The 15717-nt window shown below is 41.3% G+C and overlaps 1 protein-coding gene across 2 annotated transcripts in view; it reads right to left on the reverse strand.

Moving 5' to 3' along the window:
* Positions 1 to 359, reverse strand: part of LOC119298873 — a 5626-nt gene extending 5267 nt beyond the window's left edge. Inside the window, exon 1 of one of the 2 annotated variants that reach the window (XM_037576176.1) lies at positions 10 to 359. In XM_037576176.1, coding sequence (XP_037432073.1) covers positions 10 to 111 — 102 coding nt within the window. In that variant the 5' untranslated portion in view covers positions 112 to 359. The remainder of the gene's footprint in view (positions 1 to 9) is intronic. The other variant, XM_037576177.1, reaches the window with a different exon arrangement.
* Between the last annotated feature and the right edge of the window lie 15358 nt (positions 360 to 15717).

The following is a 15717-nucleotide window of genomic DNA, read 5'->3' on the forward strand; positions in this document are numbered from 1 at the left end:
GGGCATTACTCGCAGCTCGGAGGGGGTCTTCCGCTTCATCCTCGGGGCCTCGGCCGGCCTCTGGATGAACGCGCCGCCGCTCGCCGCGGGCTCGACGGCGGCCTGCGCCATTAGACTGCTGCCAGCAGCATCCGAAACCCCTCCCAGGCCACGCCTGGCCCGACCTCACTTTCGCTCAGTCCCGGACGCGGCGGCGGGGGGCCGGGGCCGCGGAGGAGGGTTTCTTTTGGGTAGGCGGCGGAGGCGGGATTGATTGGAGACGGCGGAAGCGGGAGCGGGCGGGCGGGCGGCGGAGAGGAGAGGGAAAGATATTCCCCACCGGGTCCGGGCGGCAGGGGGAGAGAAGCCGAAAGTTTTGGGGAAATTTCAGCCCACCCCGCGCTGCATCCATCCCACGCCCACGCCCCGCACCAATTGTCTCAAAAGCAAATTCCTCTTCTACCCCTAAAAAAAACAATTTCCATTTTTTTAAACGTAGTACAGTCGAAATCGCTCACATACACGAGCATACACTACCCCTATAAACGCACGCACACGTTACCCCTGTGAGCACCTCCCAGAGATTGAGCTGGCATAGTATTTTAAGATTTTATCAAGTCACTACAGGCGCCTTGCAGTCGACCGGATCGTATCCTCCCATTGAATGAACAAAGCCGGAAGCCTGAAATAAATTCAGGAATGATGAAAGCATCAATGTCAAGTTTAAGACTTGAACTCTGGTGATGTTACCGTTCTTCTAACCATCCAATCACAGATGGGTTCGTATTTCCTTTTTTTTTTGTGGGACCCATCCAACAAGCAAGTAGCAAGTTCACTAAAACACACCTCAAAAATCTACAGTCTATCTATCTACTACCCGTATAAAAATCAAGTGTGTTGCGCACATCATGCTCCACAGTCGTCCGAAGGTCGGACAGAAGGTTGTCATCACTATAAGAGAGCTTTGTGAAATAGGAAGGACGAAGAACCAAAGCATCTCCATCGTTGATACGTCTTTAATGTATCTATATTTTTTATTGTTCCATCTATTATATTATCATTTTTGAATGTTTTATATTCATTTTATAGCAACTTTATATCATTTTTGGGGACTAACCTATTGACATAATGTCTAATGTCAACTGTTGTTTTTTGCTTGGTTTTTACTTCACATAATATCCATATCAAACGAAGTCCAAACGCAGCGAAACTGTTTAGAGATTTTTTCTGCCAAAAATAACTTGGGAGCCAAGAAAGTGCCAGAGGGGAGGCCAGTGGGGCCCACTACCCACCTGGGCGCGCCAGGGGCTCATGGGTGGTGGGACCCACAGAGGTCCTTTCCACCGCCTCTCAGCTCTATAAATATCCAGATATTCCAGAAACACTGGGGGGTCGATGAAACAGAATTCCACATGATGATTACCGTCACATGACGATTGCCCCGACGGTGTTTCGGCGCCACCGGGAGAGAGGGTGAGAGAGCCTTCCTCCTTCTTTCTTGGCCCCCTAGATGGGAGGAGGTTTCCCCTCAGGTCCATGACCTCCATGGCGGCGGAGTGGCAGCAGCCCCTCCGATATTGGATCTCTCTCTCTCTCTGTTCTCTTCTATTTCGCGTAACTTTTTTCTAGCCCTTTTCTCGGAGATATGTAACTTTGATTGAGCTAAAATTTTGAAGGGATTTTCTTCTAGATATTATCTTTCTTGTGGCGAAAGAAGGGCACCAACCGCCTTATACGGACCCCACAAGCCTAGTGGGCGCGCCCAAGGTAGGGGGTGATGACCCACAAGTATAGGGGATCTATCGTAGTTCTTTTGATAAGTAAGAGTGTTGAACCCAACGAGGAGCAGAAGGAAATGATAAGCGGTTTCCAGCAAGATATTCTCTGCAAGTACTGAAATAAGTGGTAATAGATAATTTTGTGATAGGATAATTTGTAACGAGCAACAAGTAACAAAACTAAATAAAGTGCAGCAAGGTGGCCCAATCCTTTTTGTAGCAAAGGACAAGTCTGGACAAACTCTTATATAGAGAAAAGCGCTCCCGAGGACACATGGGAATATCGTCAAGCTAGTTTTTATCACGCTCATATGATTCGCGTTCGGTACTTTGATAATCTGATATGTGGGTGGACCGGTGCTTGGGTACTATTCTTACTTGGACAAGCATCCCACTTATGATTAACCTCTATTGCAAGCATCCGCTACTACAACAAAAGTATTAAGGTAAACCTAACCATAGCATGAAAACATATGGATCCAAATCAGCCCCTTACGAAGCAACGCATAAACTAGGGTTTAAGCTTCTGTCACTCTAGCAACCCATCGTCTACTTATTACTTCCCAATGCCTTCCTCTATGCCCAAATAATGGTGAAGTGTCATGTAGTCGACGTTCACATAACACCACTAGAGGAGAGACAACATACATCTCATCAAAATATCGAACAAATACCAAATTCACATGACTACTAATAGCAAGACTTCTCCCATGTCCTTAGGAACAAACATAACTACTCACAAAGTATAAACATGTTCATAATCAGAGGGGTATTAATATGCATACAGGATCTGAACATATGATTTTCCACCAATGAAACCAACTAGCATCAACTACAAGGAGTAATTAACACTACTGGCAACCTACTAGTACCAATCCCGGACTTGGAGACAAGAATTGGATACAAAAGATGAACTGGGGTTTTGAGAGGAGATAGTGCTGATGAAGATGTTGATGGAGATTGCCCTCTCCTGATGAGAGGAGTGTTGGTGATGACGATGGCGATGATTTCCCCCTCCGGGAGGGAAGTTTCCCCGGCAGAACAGCTCCGCTAGAGCCCTAGATTGGTTCCGCCTCATGGCGGCGGAATTTCATCCGAGAAGATGGTTTATTATTTTTTCCCATCGAAAGACTTCATATAGCAGAAGATGGCCACCAGAGGACCACCAGGGGGCCCACAAGGTAGGGGGCGCGCCCAGGGGGGTAGGGCATGCCCCCCACCCTCATGGGCAGGGTGTGCCCCCCCTGGTGAACTTCTTCCACTGAGTATTTTTTATGTAGTCTGAAAACGTCTTCCGTGGAGTTTCAGAATTTTTGGAGCTGTGCAGAATAGGTCTCTAATATTTGCTCCTTTTCCAGCCCAGAATCCCAGCTGCCGGCATTCTCCCTCTTTATGGAAACCTTGTAAAATAAGAGAGAATAGGCATAAGTATTGTGACATAATGTGTAATAACAGCCCATAATGCAATGAATATCAATATAAAAGCATGATGCAAAATAGACGTATCAACTCCCCCAAGCTTAGACCTCGCTTGTCCTCAAGCGAAAGCCGAAATCAAAAAATATGTCCACATGTTTAGAGATAGAGGTGTCGATAAAAATAAAAATGCGGACATGAGGGCATCATGATCATTCTTAGAACAGCAACTTATATAATTCTTGTCATATGATTTCTTATGCTAGAGTGATAATTCAATCACCATTTCAAGTATGAATCGTAAACTTCATTGAAAACTAACAAACTATAATCTCAGCCATTGGAGCAATTGCAATTTATCATAACATAGGAAAGAGTCAATGTATAAGAGCTTTTCAGCAAGTCCACATACTCAACTATCATATAGTCTTTCACAATTGCTAACACTCACGCAATACTTATGGGTATGGAGTTTTAATCGGACACAGAGAAAGATAGGGGCATATAGTTTTGCCTCCCAACGTTTTACCTCAAGGGTAATGTCAACAATAATAGTTCATGAAAACTCACATCCAATTAGCCATATATACCAGGATCTTTCCAACATACTGTGCTTGCCAAAGGATAAAATGTAAAAAGGAAAGGTGAAGATCACCATGACTCTTATGCAGAGTAGGAGATAAAAGTAAAAGATAGGCCCTTCGCAGAGGGAAGCATAGGTTGTCATGCGCTTTTATAGTTGGATGCACAAAATCTTAATGCGAAAGAACATCACTTTATATTGCCACTTGTAATATGGACCTTTATTATGCAGTCTGTCGCTTTTATTTCTTCCATATCACACGATCATGTAAAGCTTATTTCTCCCACACTAATAAGTCATACATATTTAGAGAGCAATTTTTATTGCTTGCACTGATGACAACTTACTTGGAGGATCTTACTCAATTCATAGGTAGGTATGGTGGACTCTCATGGCAAAACTGGTTTAAGGGTATTTGGAAGCACAAGTAGTATCTCTACTTGGTGCGATGAATTTGGCTATCATGAGAGGGAAAGGCAAGCTCAACCATGTTGGATGATCCATGACAATATAATTTATCTCAGATGTAAGAAAATATAACCCATTACATTGTCTTCCTTGTCCAATGTCAACTCTTTAGCATGTCATATTTTAACGAGTGCTCACAATCATAAAGGATGTCCAAGATAGTATATCTATATGTGTAGACCTCTTTCTTTATTACTTCCTATTAATTGCAATGATGACCAAAACTATGCTTGTCAACTCTCAACAGCTTTTATTCGTCATACTTTTTCTATGTGAGCTCATTACTCTCCATAAGATCCATATGATCTCTTTGTTTCTTTTTGTTTCTTTCTCTTTTCTTTTATTCACTTAGGATCATGGCAAAATAATCAAGCCCTTGACTCAACACTAATCTTTATTATATAGCTCACGGACTCGATTACATAGAGGAGTTATAAAGCAAAACTCACGACTAGATCATACTAAGAACTTTTATTCTACTAGATCAAGATATTACCAAAAAGATCGAACTAAGAAAAACAGTAAAGATAAAAGTGATGGTGATACGATACCGGGGCACTCCCCCAAGCTTGGCAGTTGCCAAGGGGAGTGCCCATACCAAATACTCAATTCTTCTTTGTTGGTGGAGACGGTGGTGATTTTGTTGATGGCGTAGGCTTGTCGTCCTTCTTCCAAGGCATAGGCTCACCATCATAGAAGGATGGCCGAGTCTCCTGAAACCTCAAATTTGCAGCCAAACTCATCCTCTTGAATCTATATTCATACTCACAGTTTTGATTTTGCAGGTCATAGATTTGGGCTTGGAGGTGCTCATTTTTCTCATGAAGATTGAAGATGGCCTCCCCAATGTCCTTGACGTCCAGCTTGTGGTGGTTGGTGAACTCCGTGATCATAATGTGATTGGAATCGAGTCCACGCTCCACCATCTCCTGACACTTGAACACTTCTTGCTCCAATGCCTCGAGCCTTGCCTCCGTGCTTCCTATCTTCTTGGTCCCTCAACATCGCGGATGTGCAACAACCCCTCACGCATCTCAATGGTTTGAGGGTGTTGCAGCACTTCTGCGAGGTAGGGGTTGATGAACTTCTCGAAGAACTGGTCCTTGGGGGCGCTTGAAGACGACATGACAACCTGGATCTGTCAGAAAAATAGTTCGAAACAAAAACAGGGGATTTTTGCGTGATATGGGAGTCAAAACCTCCGAGAGATTATATAATGAATTTTTACCAACCAAAATACGTGTCGTGTAAGAAAACAGAGTCCGGAGAGCGCACGAGGTGCCCACGAGGTAGGGGGCGTGCCCAGGGGGTAGGGCGCGCCCTCCACCCTCGTGGAGCCCTCGTGTCCTTCCCGGACTGCTACTTATTTTTCTATTTTTCTAAATATTCCAAAACAGAGAAATATTGCCTTAAAAACTGTTTTGGGTCGGTTTACTTACCGTACCACATACCTATTCCTTTTCGGAGTCTGAAACGTTCCGGAAAGTGTCTCTTATGTATTCCTCTAGAGTTACGGTTTCAATGACATTGGTTTCAACATTTATGGGATTACCTGAGATATAATGTTTGATTCTTTGACCGTTCACCACCTTCGGATTTGTACCTTCGAAGTTGTTGATTTTTATGGCACCGGAACGATAGACCTCCTCGATAACGTAAGGACCTTCCCATTTAGAGAGAAGTTTTCCTGCAAAAAATCTTAAACGAGAGTTGTATAGCAACACATAATCACCTACATTAAACTCATGCTTTTGTATCCTTTTATCATGCTATCTTTTAACTTTTTCTTTAAACACCTTGGCATTTACATATGCTTGGGTTCTCCATTCATCGAGTGAGCTAATATCGAATAACCTCTTCTCACCGGCAAGTTTAAAATCATAATTGAGCTCTTTAATAGCCCAATATGCCTTGTGTTCTAGTTCGAGAGGTAAGTGACATGCTTTTCCATAAACCATTTTATACGGAGACATACCCATGTGATTTTTATATGCAGTTCTATAGGCCCATAATGGATCATCAAGTTTTTTGGACCAATTCTTTCTAGATCTATTGACAGTCTTTTGCAAAATTAATTTGTGCTCTCTATTACTCAATTCTACTTGACCACTAGACTGAGGATGATAAGGAGATGCAATTCTATGATTAACATCATATTTAGCAAGCATTTTACGGAAAGTACCATGAATAAAATGTGAACCACCATCAGTCATTAAATATCTAGGGACTCCAAATCTTGGAAAAATAACTTCTTTAAGCATCTTAATAGAAGTGTTATGATCAGCACTACTAGTTGGAATAGCTTCTACCCACTTAGTAACGTAATCAGCAGCAACTAAAATATGTGTATATCCATTAGAGGAAGGAAAGGGTCCCATATAGTCAAAGCCCCAAACATCAAATGGTTCAATAACGAGTGAATAATTCATAGGCATTTCTTGACGTCTACTAATATTACCAATTCTTTGACATTCACCACAAGATAAGACAAATTTACGGGCATCCTTGAAGAGAGTAGGCCAATAAAAACCAGATTGCAATACCTTATGTGCAGTTCTATCTCCAGCATGGTGTCCTCCATAAGCTTCGGAGTGACACTTGCGTAGGATCTGTTCCTGTTCATGCTCAGGTACACAACATCTAATAACACCATCTACTCCTTCTTTATAAAGATGTGGGTCATCCCAAAAGTAATGCCTCAAATCATAGAAGAACGTTTTCCTTTGCTGGTATGTGAAACTAGGTGGTATAAACTTAGCAACAATGTAATTAGCATAATCAGCATACCATGGAGCGGTATGAGAAGCATTTATGACATTTAATTGTTCATCAGGAAAGTTATCATCAATAGGAAGTGGGTCATCAAGCACATTTTCTAACCTAGACAAGTTGTCTACAACGGGGTTCTCAGCTCCCTTTCTATCAACGATATGTAAGTCAAATTCTTGTAGCAAGAGAACCCATCTAATAAGTCTAGGTTTAGCATATTTCTTTTCCATAAGATATTTAATAGCAGCATGATCAGTGTGAATAGTTACTTTAGAATCAACAATATAAGGTCTGAACTTATCACAAGCAAATACAACTGCTAAGAATTCTTTTTCAGTAGTAGCATAATTTCATTGAGCATTGTCTAGGGTTTTACTAGCATATTGAATAACATTTAATTTCTTATCAACTCTTTGCCCTAGAACAACACCTACAGCATAATCACTAGCATCACACATAATTTCAAAGGGTGAATTCCAATCAGGTGGCTGAACAATAGGTGCAGAGATCAATGCTTTCTTAAGTATTTCAAATGCTTCTACACAATCATCATCAAAGACAAATGGTATATCTTTTTGTAATAAATTAGTCAGAGGCCGAGAAATTTTTGGGAAGTCCTTAATGAACCTCCTATAAAATCCGGCATGGCCAAGGAAACTTCTTATACCTTTGATGTCCTTGGGGCATGGCATCTTTTCAATAGCATCAACCTTGGCTTTATCAACTTCAATACCTCTTTCAGAAACTTTATGTCCCAAGACAATACCTTCATTAACCATAAAGTGGCACTTTTCCCAATTCAAGACAAGATTAGTTTCTTCACATCTCTGCAAAACTCGATCAAGGTTGCTCAAGCAATCACCAAAAGAAGATCCATAGACGGAGAAATCATCCATGAAAACCTCACAAAATCTTTTCACAAAAGTCGGAGAATATAGCCATCATGCATCTTTGAAAGGTAGCAGGTGCATTACATAAACCAAAAGACATACGTCTATAAGCAAAGTACCAAAAGGGCAAGTAAAAGTAGTCATTGATTGATCTTTGGCTGACACGGGTATTTGAGAGAAACCAGAATAACCATCTAGAAAGCAAAAATGTGTATGTTTGGATAATATTTCTAGCATTTGATCAATAAAAGGTAAGGGGTAATGATCCTTTTCAGTGGCCTTATTTAATTTGCGGAAATCAATTACCATCCTATAACCTGTAATAATTCTTTGAGGAATCAATTCATCTTTATCATTAGGAACGACAATAATACCTCCCTTCTTAGGGACACAATGAACAGGACTTACCCACTGACTATCAGCAACGGGATAGATTATACCTGCCTCAAGGAGCTTTAGTATTTCTTTTCTTACCACCTCTTTCATTTTAGGATTCAGCCGTCGTTGATGATCATGAACTGGTTTAGCATATTCTTCCAAATTAATTTTATGTTGACATAGAGTGGGACTAATGCCCTTAAGATCATCAAGAGTATACCCAATAGCAGCACGGTGCTTCTTCAGAGTTTTCAATAATCTCTCTTCCTCATGCTCTGAAAGGTTAGCACTAATAATAACAGGATTTATCCTTTTCTCATCAAGATAAGCATATTTAAGAGTATCAGGTAACGGTTTAAGCTCAAACACGGGATCACCCTTGGGTGAAGGAGGATCCCCTAAGATTTCAATAGGTAAATTGTTTTTCAGAATAGGTTCCTGTTTAAAGAATACTTCATCTATTTCCCTTCTTTCATTCATAAACATGTCATTTTCATGGTCTAGCAAATATTGTTCTAAATGATCACTAGGAGGTAAGGCAATAGAAGCAAGACCAATAATTTCATCCTTACTAGGTAATTATTCTTCACAGTGTTGTCTATTAAATTTAGAGAAATTAAATTCATGAGTCATATCATCTAAACCGATAGTAACAACATCCCTTTTGCAATCTATGGTAGCATTAACAGTGTTTAGGAAGGGTCTACCAAATATAATTGGACAAAAGCTATCTTGTGGGGAACCAAGAACAAGAAAATCAGCAGGATATTTAGTTTTCCCACACAAGACTTCAACATCTCTAACAATTCCCATTGGTGAAATAGTATCTCTATTGGCAAGTTTAATTGTGACATCAATATCTTCTATCTCAGCAGGTGCAATATCATGCATAATTTCTTTGTATAAGGAATAAGGTATTGCACTAGCACTAGCACCCATATCACATAAGCCATTATAACAATGATCTCCTATTTTAACAGAAATAACAGGCATGCCTACCACAGGTCTGTTTTTATCTTCAGCACAAGGTTTAGCAATTCTAGCAGTTCCATCACAGAAATAAATAACATGCCCATCAATATTATCAGACAAGAGATCTTTAACAATAGCAATATTAGGTTCAACTTTAATTTCTCATGAGGTGTATAAGTTTTAATATTGCTTTTACGAACCACACTTGAAGCTTTAGCATGATCCTTTATCCTAACAGGAAAAGGTGGTTTCTCAACATAAGAAGTAGGAACAATAGAATCATTATAAGTGACAATCTTTTCTTCAACTTTAATAGGTGCAACTACTTTTACTTCTATGGGAGGATGATATTTAAACCACTTATCCTTGGGGAGATCAACATAAGTAGCAAAAGATTCACAGAAAGAAGCTACTATCTCAGAGTCAAGTTCATATTTAGTGATAAATTTACGGAAAACATCGGTATCCATAAAAGATTTAACACAATCAAACCTAGGTGTCATACCTGACTCCTTACCTTTGTCGAGGTCCCAATATTCAGAGTTGCGTTTAATTCTTTCCAATAAATCCCTTTGAATTCAATAGTCTTCATCATAAAAGAGCCAGCACAAGAAGTATCAAGCATGGTGCGATTGCTATCAGAAAGCCGAGCATAATTTTTTTGAATAATCATTTCTCTTGAGAGCTCATGATTGGGGCATGAATATAACATTGATTTAAGACTCCCCCAAGCTTGAGCGATGATTTCTCCTTCGCGAGGCCAAAAATTATATATATAATTGCGATCACGATGAACAAGATGCATAGGATAAAGCTTCTGATGAAATTCCAATTTCAATCGTTTGTAATTCCAAGACCCCATATCATCACATAGCTTATACCATGTTGATGCATCTCCCTTCAAAGATAAAGGGAAGACTTTCTTCTTAACAACATATCCGGGTACACCTGCAAGCTTAAATAATCCACAAACTTCATCCACATATATTAGATGCTCATCAGGATGCTTTGTTCCATCTCCTAAAAAAGGATTAGCTAGCAGCTTTTCTACCATACTCGAAGGAATTTCAAAGCAGACATTTTCATTTTCAGTAGGTTCAGTAGGTTGAGGAGCAACTCTTTGCTCTACTGGTCGGGGTGAAGATACCCCGAACAAGCCCCTCAGAGGATTACTTTCCATAGTAACAAGTGACAGTAAATTTCAGCACACTATATAAATTTTTCCTTACCAAATTCCACCAACCAAAGGCGCTTCACTCCCCGGCAACGGCGCCAGAAAAGAGTCTTGATGACCCACAAGTATAGGGGATCTATCGTAGTCCTTTCGATAAGTAAGAGTGTCGAACCCAACGAGGAGCAGAAGGAAATGATAAGCGGTTTCCAGCAAGGTATTCTCTGCAAGTACTAAAAAAAGTGGTAACAGATAGTTTTGTGATAGGATAATTTGTAACGAGCAACAAGTAACAAAACTAAATAAAGTGCAGCAAGGTGGCCCAATCCTTTTCGTAGCAAAGGACAAGCCTGGACAAACTCTTATATAGAGAAAAGCGCTCCCTAGGACACATGGGAATATCGTCAAGCTAGTTTTCATCACGCTCATATGATTCGCGTTCGGTACTTTGATAATCTGATATGTGGTGGACCGGTGCTTGGGTACTGTCCTTACCTGGACAAGCATCCCACTTATGATTAACCTCTATTGCAAGCATCCGCAACTACAACAAAAGTATTAAGGTAAACCTAACCATAGCATGAAACATATGGATCCAAATCAGCCCCTTATGAAGCAACACATAAACTAGGGTTTAAGCTTCTGTCACTCTAGCAACCCATCATCTACTTATTACTTCCCAATGCCTTCCTCTAGGCCCAAACAATGGTGAAGTGTCATGTAGTCGACGTTCACATAACACCACTAGAGGAGAGACAACATACATCTCATCAAAATATCGGACGAATACCAAATTCACATGACTACTAATAGCAAGACTTCTCCCATGTCCTCAGGAACAAACGTAACTACTCACAAAGCATAAACATGTTCATAATCAGAGGGGTATTAATATGCATATATGATCTGAATATATGATCTTCCACCAATTAAACCAACTAGCATCAACTACAAGGAGTAATTAACACTACTAGCAACCTACTAGTACCAATCCCGGACTTGGAGACAAGAATTGGATACAAGAGATGAACTAGGGTTTTGAGAGGAGATGTGCTGATGAAGATGTTGATGGAGATTGCCCTCTCCCGATGAGAGGAGCGTTGGTGATGACGATGGCGATGATTTCCCCCTCCGGGAGGGAAGTTTCCCCGGCAGAACAGCTCCGCTAGAGCCCTAGATTGGTTCCGCCTCATGGCGGCGGAGTTTCGTCCAAGAAGATGGCTTGTTATTTTTTCCCATCGAAAGACTTCATATAGCAGAAGATGGCCACCGGAGGGCCACCAGGGGGCCCACGAGGTAGGGGGGCATGCCCAGGGGGGTAGGGCGCGCCCCCCACCCTCGTGGGCAGGGTGTGGCCCCCCTGGTGAACTTCTTCCGCTGAGTATTTTTTATATATTCTGAAAACGTCTTCCGTGAAGTTTCAGGACTTTTGAAGATGTGCAGAATAGGTCTTAATATTTGCTCCTTTTCTAGCCCAGAATCCCAGTTGCCGGCATTCTCGCTCTTTATGGAAACCTTGTAAAATAAGAGAGAATATGCATAAGTATTGTGACATAATGTGTAATAACAGCTCATAATGCAATGAATATCAATATAAAAGCATGATGCAAAATGGACATATCAGGGCGCGCCCCTCGAGCTTGTGGGCCCCTCGGGCATCGTTTCATGTTGATTCTTTCTCCCAAAAATCACATATATTCCAAAATAATTCTTCGTAAATTTTTATCTACGGAACAATCTTATTTCACACATATGAAACGTTAATTCAAAGCACTTCCATTGATCCCCACAATAAATACAGAGGTTTGCAAGGATCATTGGTGATGTCGATGGCTTCGATTTCCCCCTCCCGGAAGAAAGTATCCCCGGTGGAATTGCCCCACTGGAGAGTAAAAGTGCTCTTCCCCAGGCTCTGCCTCGAGATGGCGACGCTTCGCCCCAAAAGTCTTCTCCTGATTTTTTTCTAGGGCAAATAGCATTATATATGAGAAGATGGGGCCCAAAGGCCTGCTGGTGGAGCCACCTCCTGGTGTTTCTTCCGTCGGTATTTTATATATATTTCAAAATAATTCTCCAGAAATTTTCAGGTCATTTGGAGCTGTGGAGAATATCTATCTCTGTTGCAGCTTTTTCAGGTCCAGAATTCCACCTGCCGGCAATCTCTCTCTTCATGTGAACTTGCAAATTAAGAGAGAAAAGGCATCAGAATTGCATCATAAAGTGAAATAATGGCCCAAAACATAATGAATAACAGTAGGAAAACATGATACAAAATGGAAATACCACGTCGTCGTCCTGCCCCTACGGTCACCACGCTTGCAACAAGAATAGTTGTCGTTCGTAGCAAGACACACCGCGACACTAGTCATTGACCTTCATAGAAGCCTCTTGCGGCAGATGCTTGGTGGCGGTCAGCAATCGCCATTGGAGGAGGGGAGAAACGAGGCCGCGCTCGGAGAAGAAGAAAGGCGAGATTGAGGCGGGGCACGACGAGGTGTTAAGCGATGGGGCCATTGAAGGAAATATGCCCTAGAGGCAATGATAAAGTTATTATTTATTTCCTTATATCATGATAAATGTTTATTATTCATGCTAGAATTGTATTAACCGGAAACATAATACATGTGTGAATATATAGACAAACAGAGTGTCACTAGTATGCCTCTACTTGACTAGCTCGTTGATCAAAGATGGTTATATTTCCTAACCATAGACATGAGTTGTCATTTGATTAACAGGATCACATCATTAGGAGAATGATGTGATTGACTTGACCCATTCCGTTAGCATATCACTTGATCGTTTAGTTTGTTGCTATTGCTTTCTTCATAACTTATACATGTTCCTATGACTATGAGATTATGCAACTCCCGTTTACAGGAGGAACACTTTGTGTGCTACCAAACGTCACAACGTAACCGGGTGATTATAAAGGTGCTCTACAGGTGTCTCCAAAGGTACTTGTCGGGTTGGCGTATTTCGAGATTAGGATTTGTCACTCCGATTGTCGGAGAGGTATCTCTGGGCCCACTCGGTAATACACATCGCTATAAGCCTTGCAAGCATTGCAACTAATGAGTTAGTTGTGGGATGATGTATTACGGAACGAGTAAAGAGACTTGCCGGTAACGAGATTGAACTAGGTATTGAGATACCGACGATCGAATCTCGGGCAAGTAACATACCGATGACAAAGGGAACAACGTATGTTGTTATGCGGTCTGACCGATAAAGATCTTCGTAGAATATGTAGGAGCCAATATGGGCATCCAGGTCCCGCTATTGGTTATTGACCAGAGAGGTGTCTCGGTCATGTCTACATAGTTCTCGAACCCGTAGGGTCCGCACGCTTAACGTTCGTTGACGATATAGTACTATATGAGTTATGTATGTTGATGACCGAATGTTGTTCGGAGTCCGGGATGAGATCACGGACATGAAGAGGAACTTCGGAATGGTCCGGAGATAAAGTTTGATATATGGGATAGTAGTGTTTGATCTCCGGAAGGGTTCCGAAATTCACCGGAAGGGGTTTTGGATGTTTCCCGAAATGTTTGGGCACGAGAACACTTTATCTGGGCCAAAGGGGAAAGCCCACGAGGCTTTTGGAAAGTGCAAAAGGAAGTTTTGCGGAGACCAGAGGCTAGACGCCAGGAACCCTGGCGTCTAGGGGGTAGACGCCGGGAACCCTGGCGTCTAGCCCTGGAGTCCGAGAAGGACTCTTGCCTTTCGGGTGAAACCGACTTTGAGGAGGCTTTTACTCCAAGTTTCGACCCCAGGGCTCAACATATAAATAGAGGGGTAGGGCTAGCACCAAACACACATCAAGAAACACCAAGCCGTGTGCTGGCAACCCCGTCCCCTCTAGTTTATCCTTCGTCATAGTTTTCGTAGTGCTTAGGCGAAGCCCTGCGGAAATTGTTCTTTACCAACACCGTCACCACGTCGTCGTGCCGCTGAAACTCATCTACTACTTCGCCCCTCTTGCTGGATCGAGAAGGCGAGGACGTCACCGAGCCGAACGTGTGCAGAACTCGGAGGTGCCGTGCTTTCGGTGCTTGGATCGGTCGGACGTGAAGACGTACGACTACATCAACTGCGTTGATATAACGGTTCCGCGAACGGTCTACGAGGGTACGTAGACAACACTCTCCCCTCTCGTTGCTATGCATCACCATGATCTTGTGTGTGCGTAGGAAAATTTTGAAATTACTACGTTCCCCAACAGTCATGAGGATCCGAGTATCGCCTTGAGTGCCCTCTTCTCTCTCCCATGGAGCAAGCGTTTTGGATGGGTGGCATGTAGATTGCTCACAGATGCGTGGTTTGTGAAGAGATAATGTTTTGCATAGTGAAACAAGAGGATGAGCTGAGCGAGGCTTAGGACCGACTCATCACGCGTGACGCGCAAGAGTGACCAGCCGAGCGTTTCACCGGTCGGTCGATTTTAAGCGTTTCCTTTTTTTTACAACACATACATTGAAGAGTTGAGGAGGGAGAAAGTCAGCCATGTAGAAAAACAGAACCTTAGTTTTTTTAGTGTAAAAAAACAGAACCTTGGTAGTTGGGAGAGGACGTGGTGTGCGGCCCATGTGCTTGAGAAGAAAAGAAAATATCGAACGCTAAGGCCAGGCCCATGTGCTAGTGATTGATCGATCGAGAAAGGCTTGACAAAAGTGAAACTCGATCGATTCGGAAATGCTTGATGAAATAGGGTGTAACACGGGGGACCCTATATCTCGTCTTCAGCGAGTCCACGGGCACCCCTATACCTCTTTGTCTGTTTTTTACGTTTTTTGTTTTCATTTTTTGCTTCCTTTTTGTACTTTTGTTTATAATTTGAAATACTCTAAATATATTACAAGAACACTCTACAATTTTTTTAAATGTTGAACGAGTATATAAAAATGGTTATCAAGTATTTGAAAAAAAATGTTGAACAAGTATTTAAAAAATGTTAATCAAGCATTTCTGATAAGTTAAATGTGTATAATTTTTTTAAATGTATTAAAAAATGATGAATGTTTTATCTTGTATATAAAAATGTTAATCAAGCATGTAAAAAAATATTGAACAAGTGTTTGCAAAATGTTAATAATCAAGCATTTATAAAATGTTAAATGTGTATAGAAAAATGTTGACAATGTATTAATTTTTTTAATCTTTTCATTTTAAAACTGTTAATTAAGCATTAAAAAAGTGTATAAAAATGTTGATCAATTATTCAAAAAATGTTATTCAGACATTTAAAAATATTAGAAATGGGAATAGAAAAAATGTTGACCATATGTTAAAAAATGGTAAATGTGTATT

This window comes from Triticum dicoccoides, chromosome 5A (assembly GCF_002162155.2).
Source record: "Triticum dicoccoides isolate Atlit2015 ecotype Zavitan chromosome 5A, WEW_v2.0, whole genome shotgun sequence".
Taxonomy (NCBI): Eukaryota; Viridiplantae; Streptophyta; class Magnoliopsida; order Poales; family Poaceae; genus Triticum; species Triticum dicoccoides.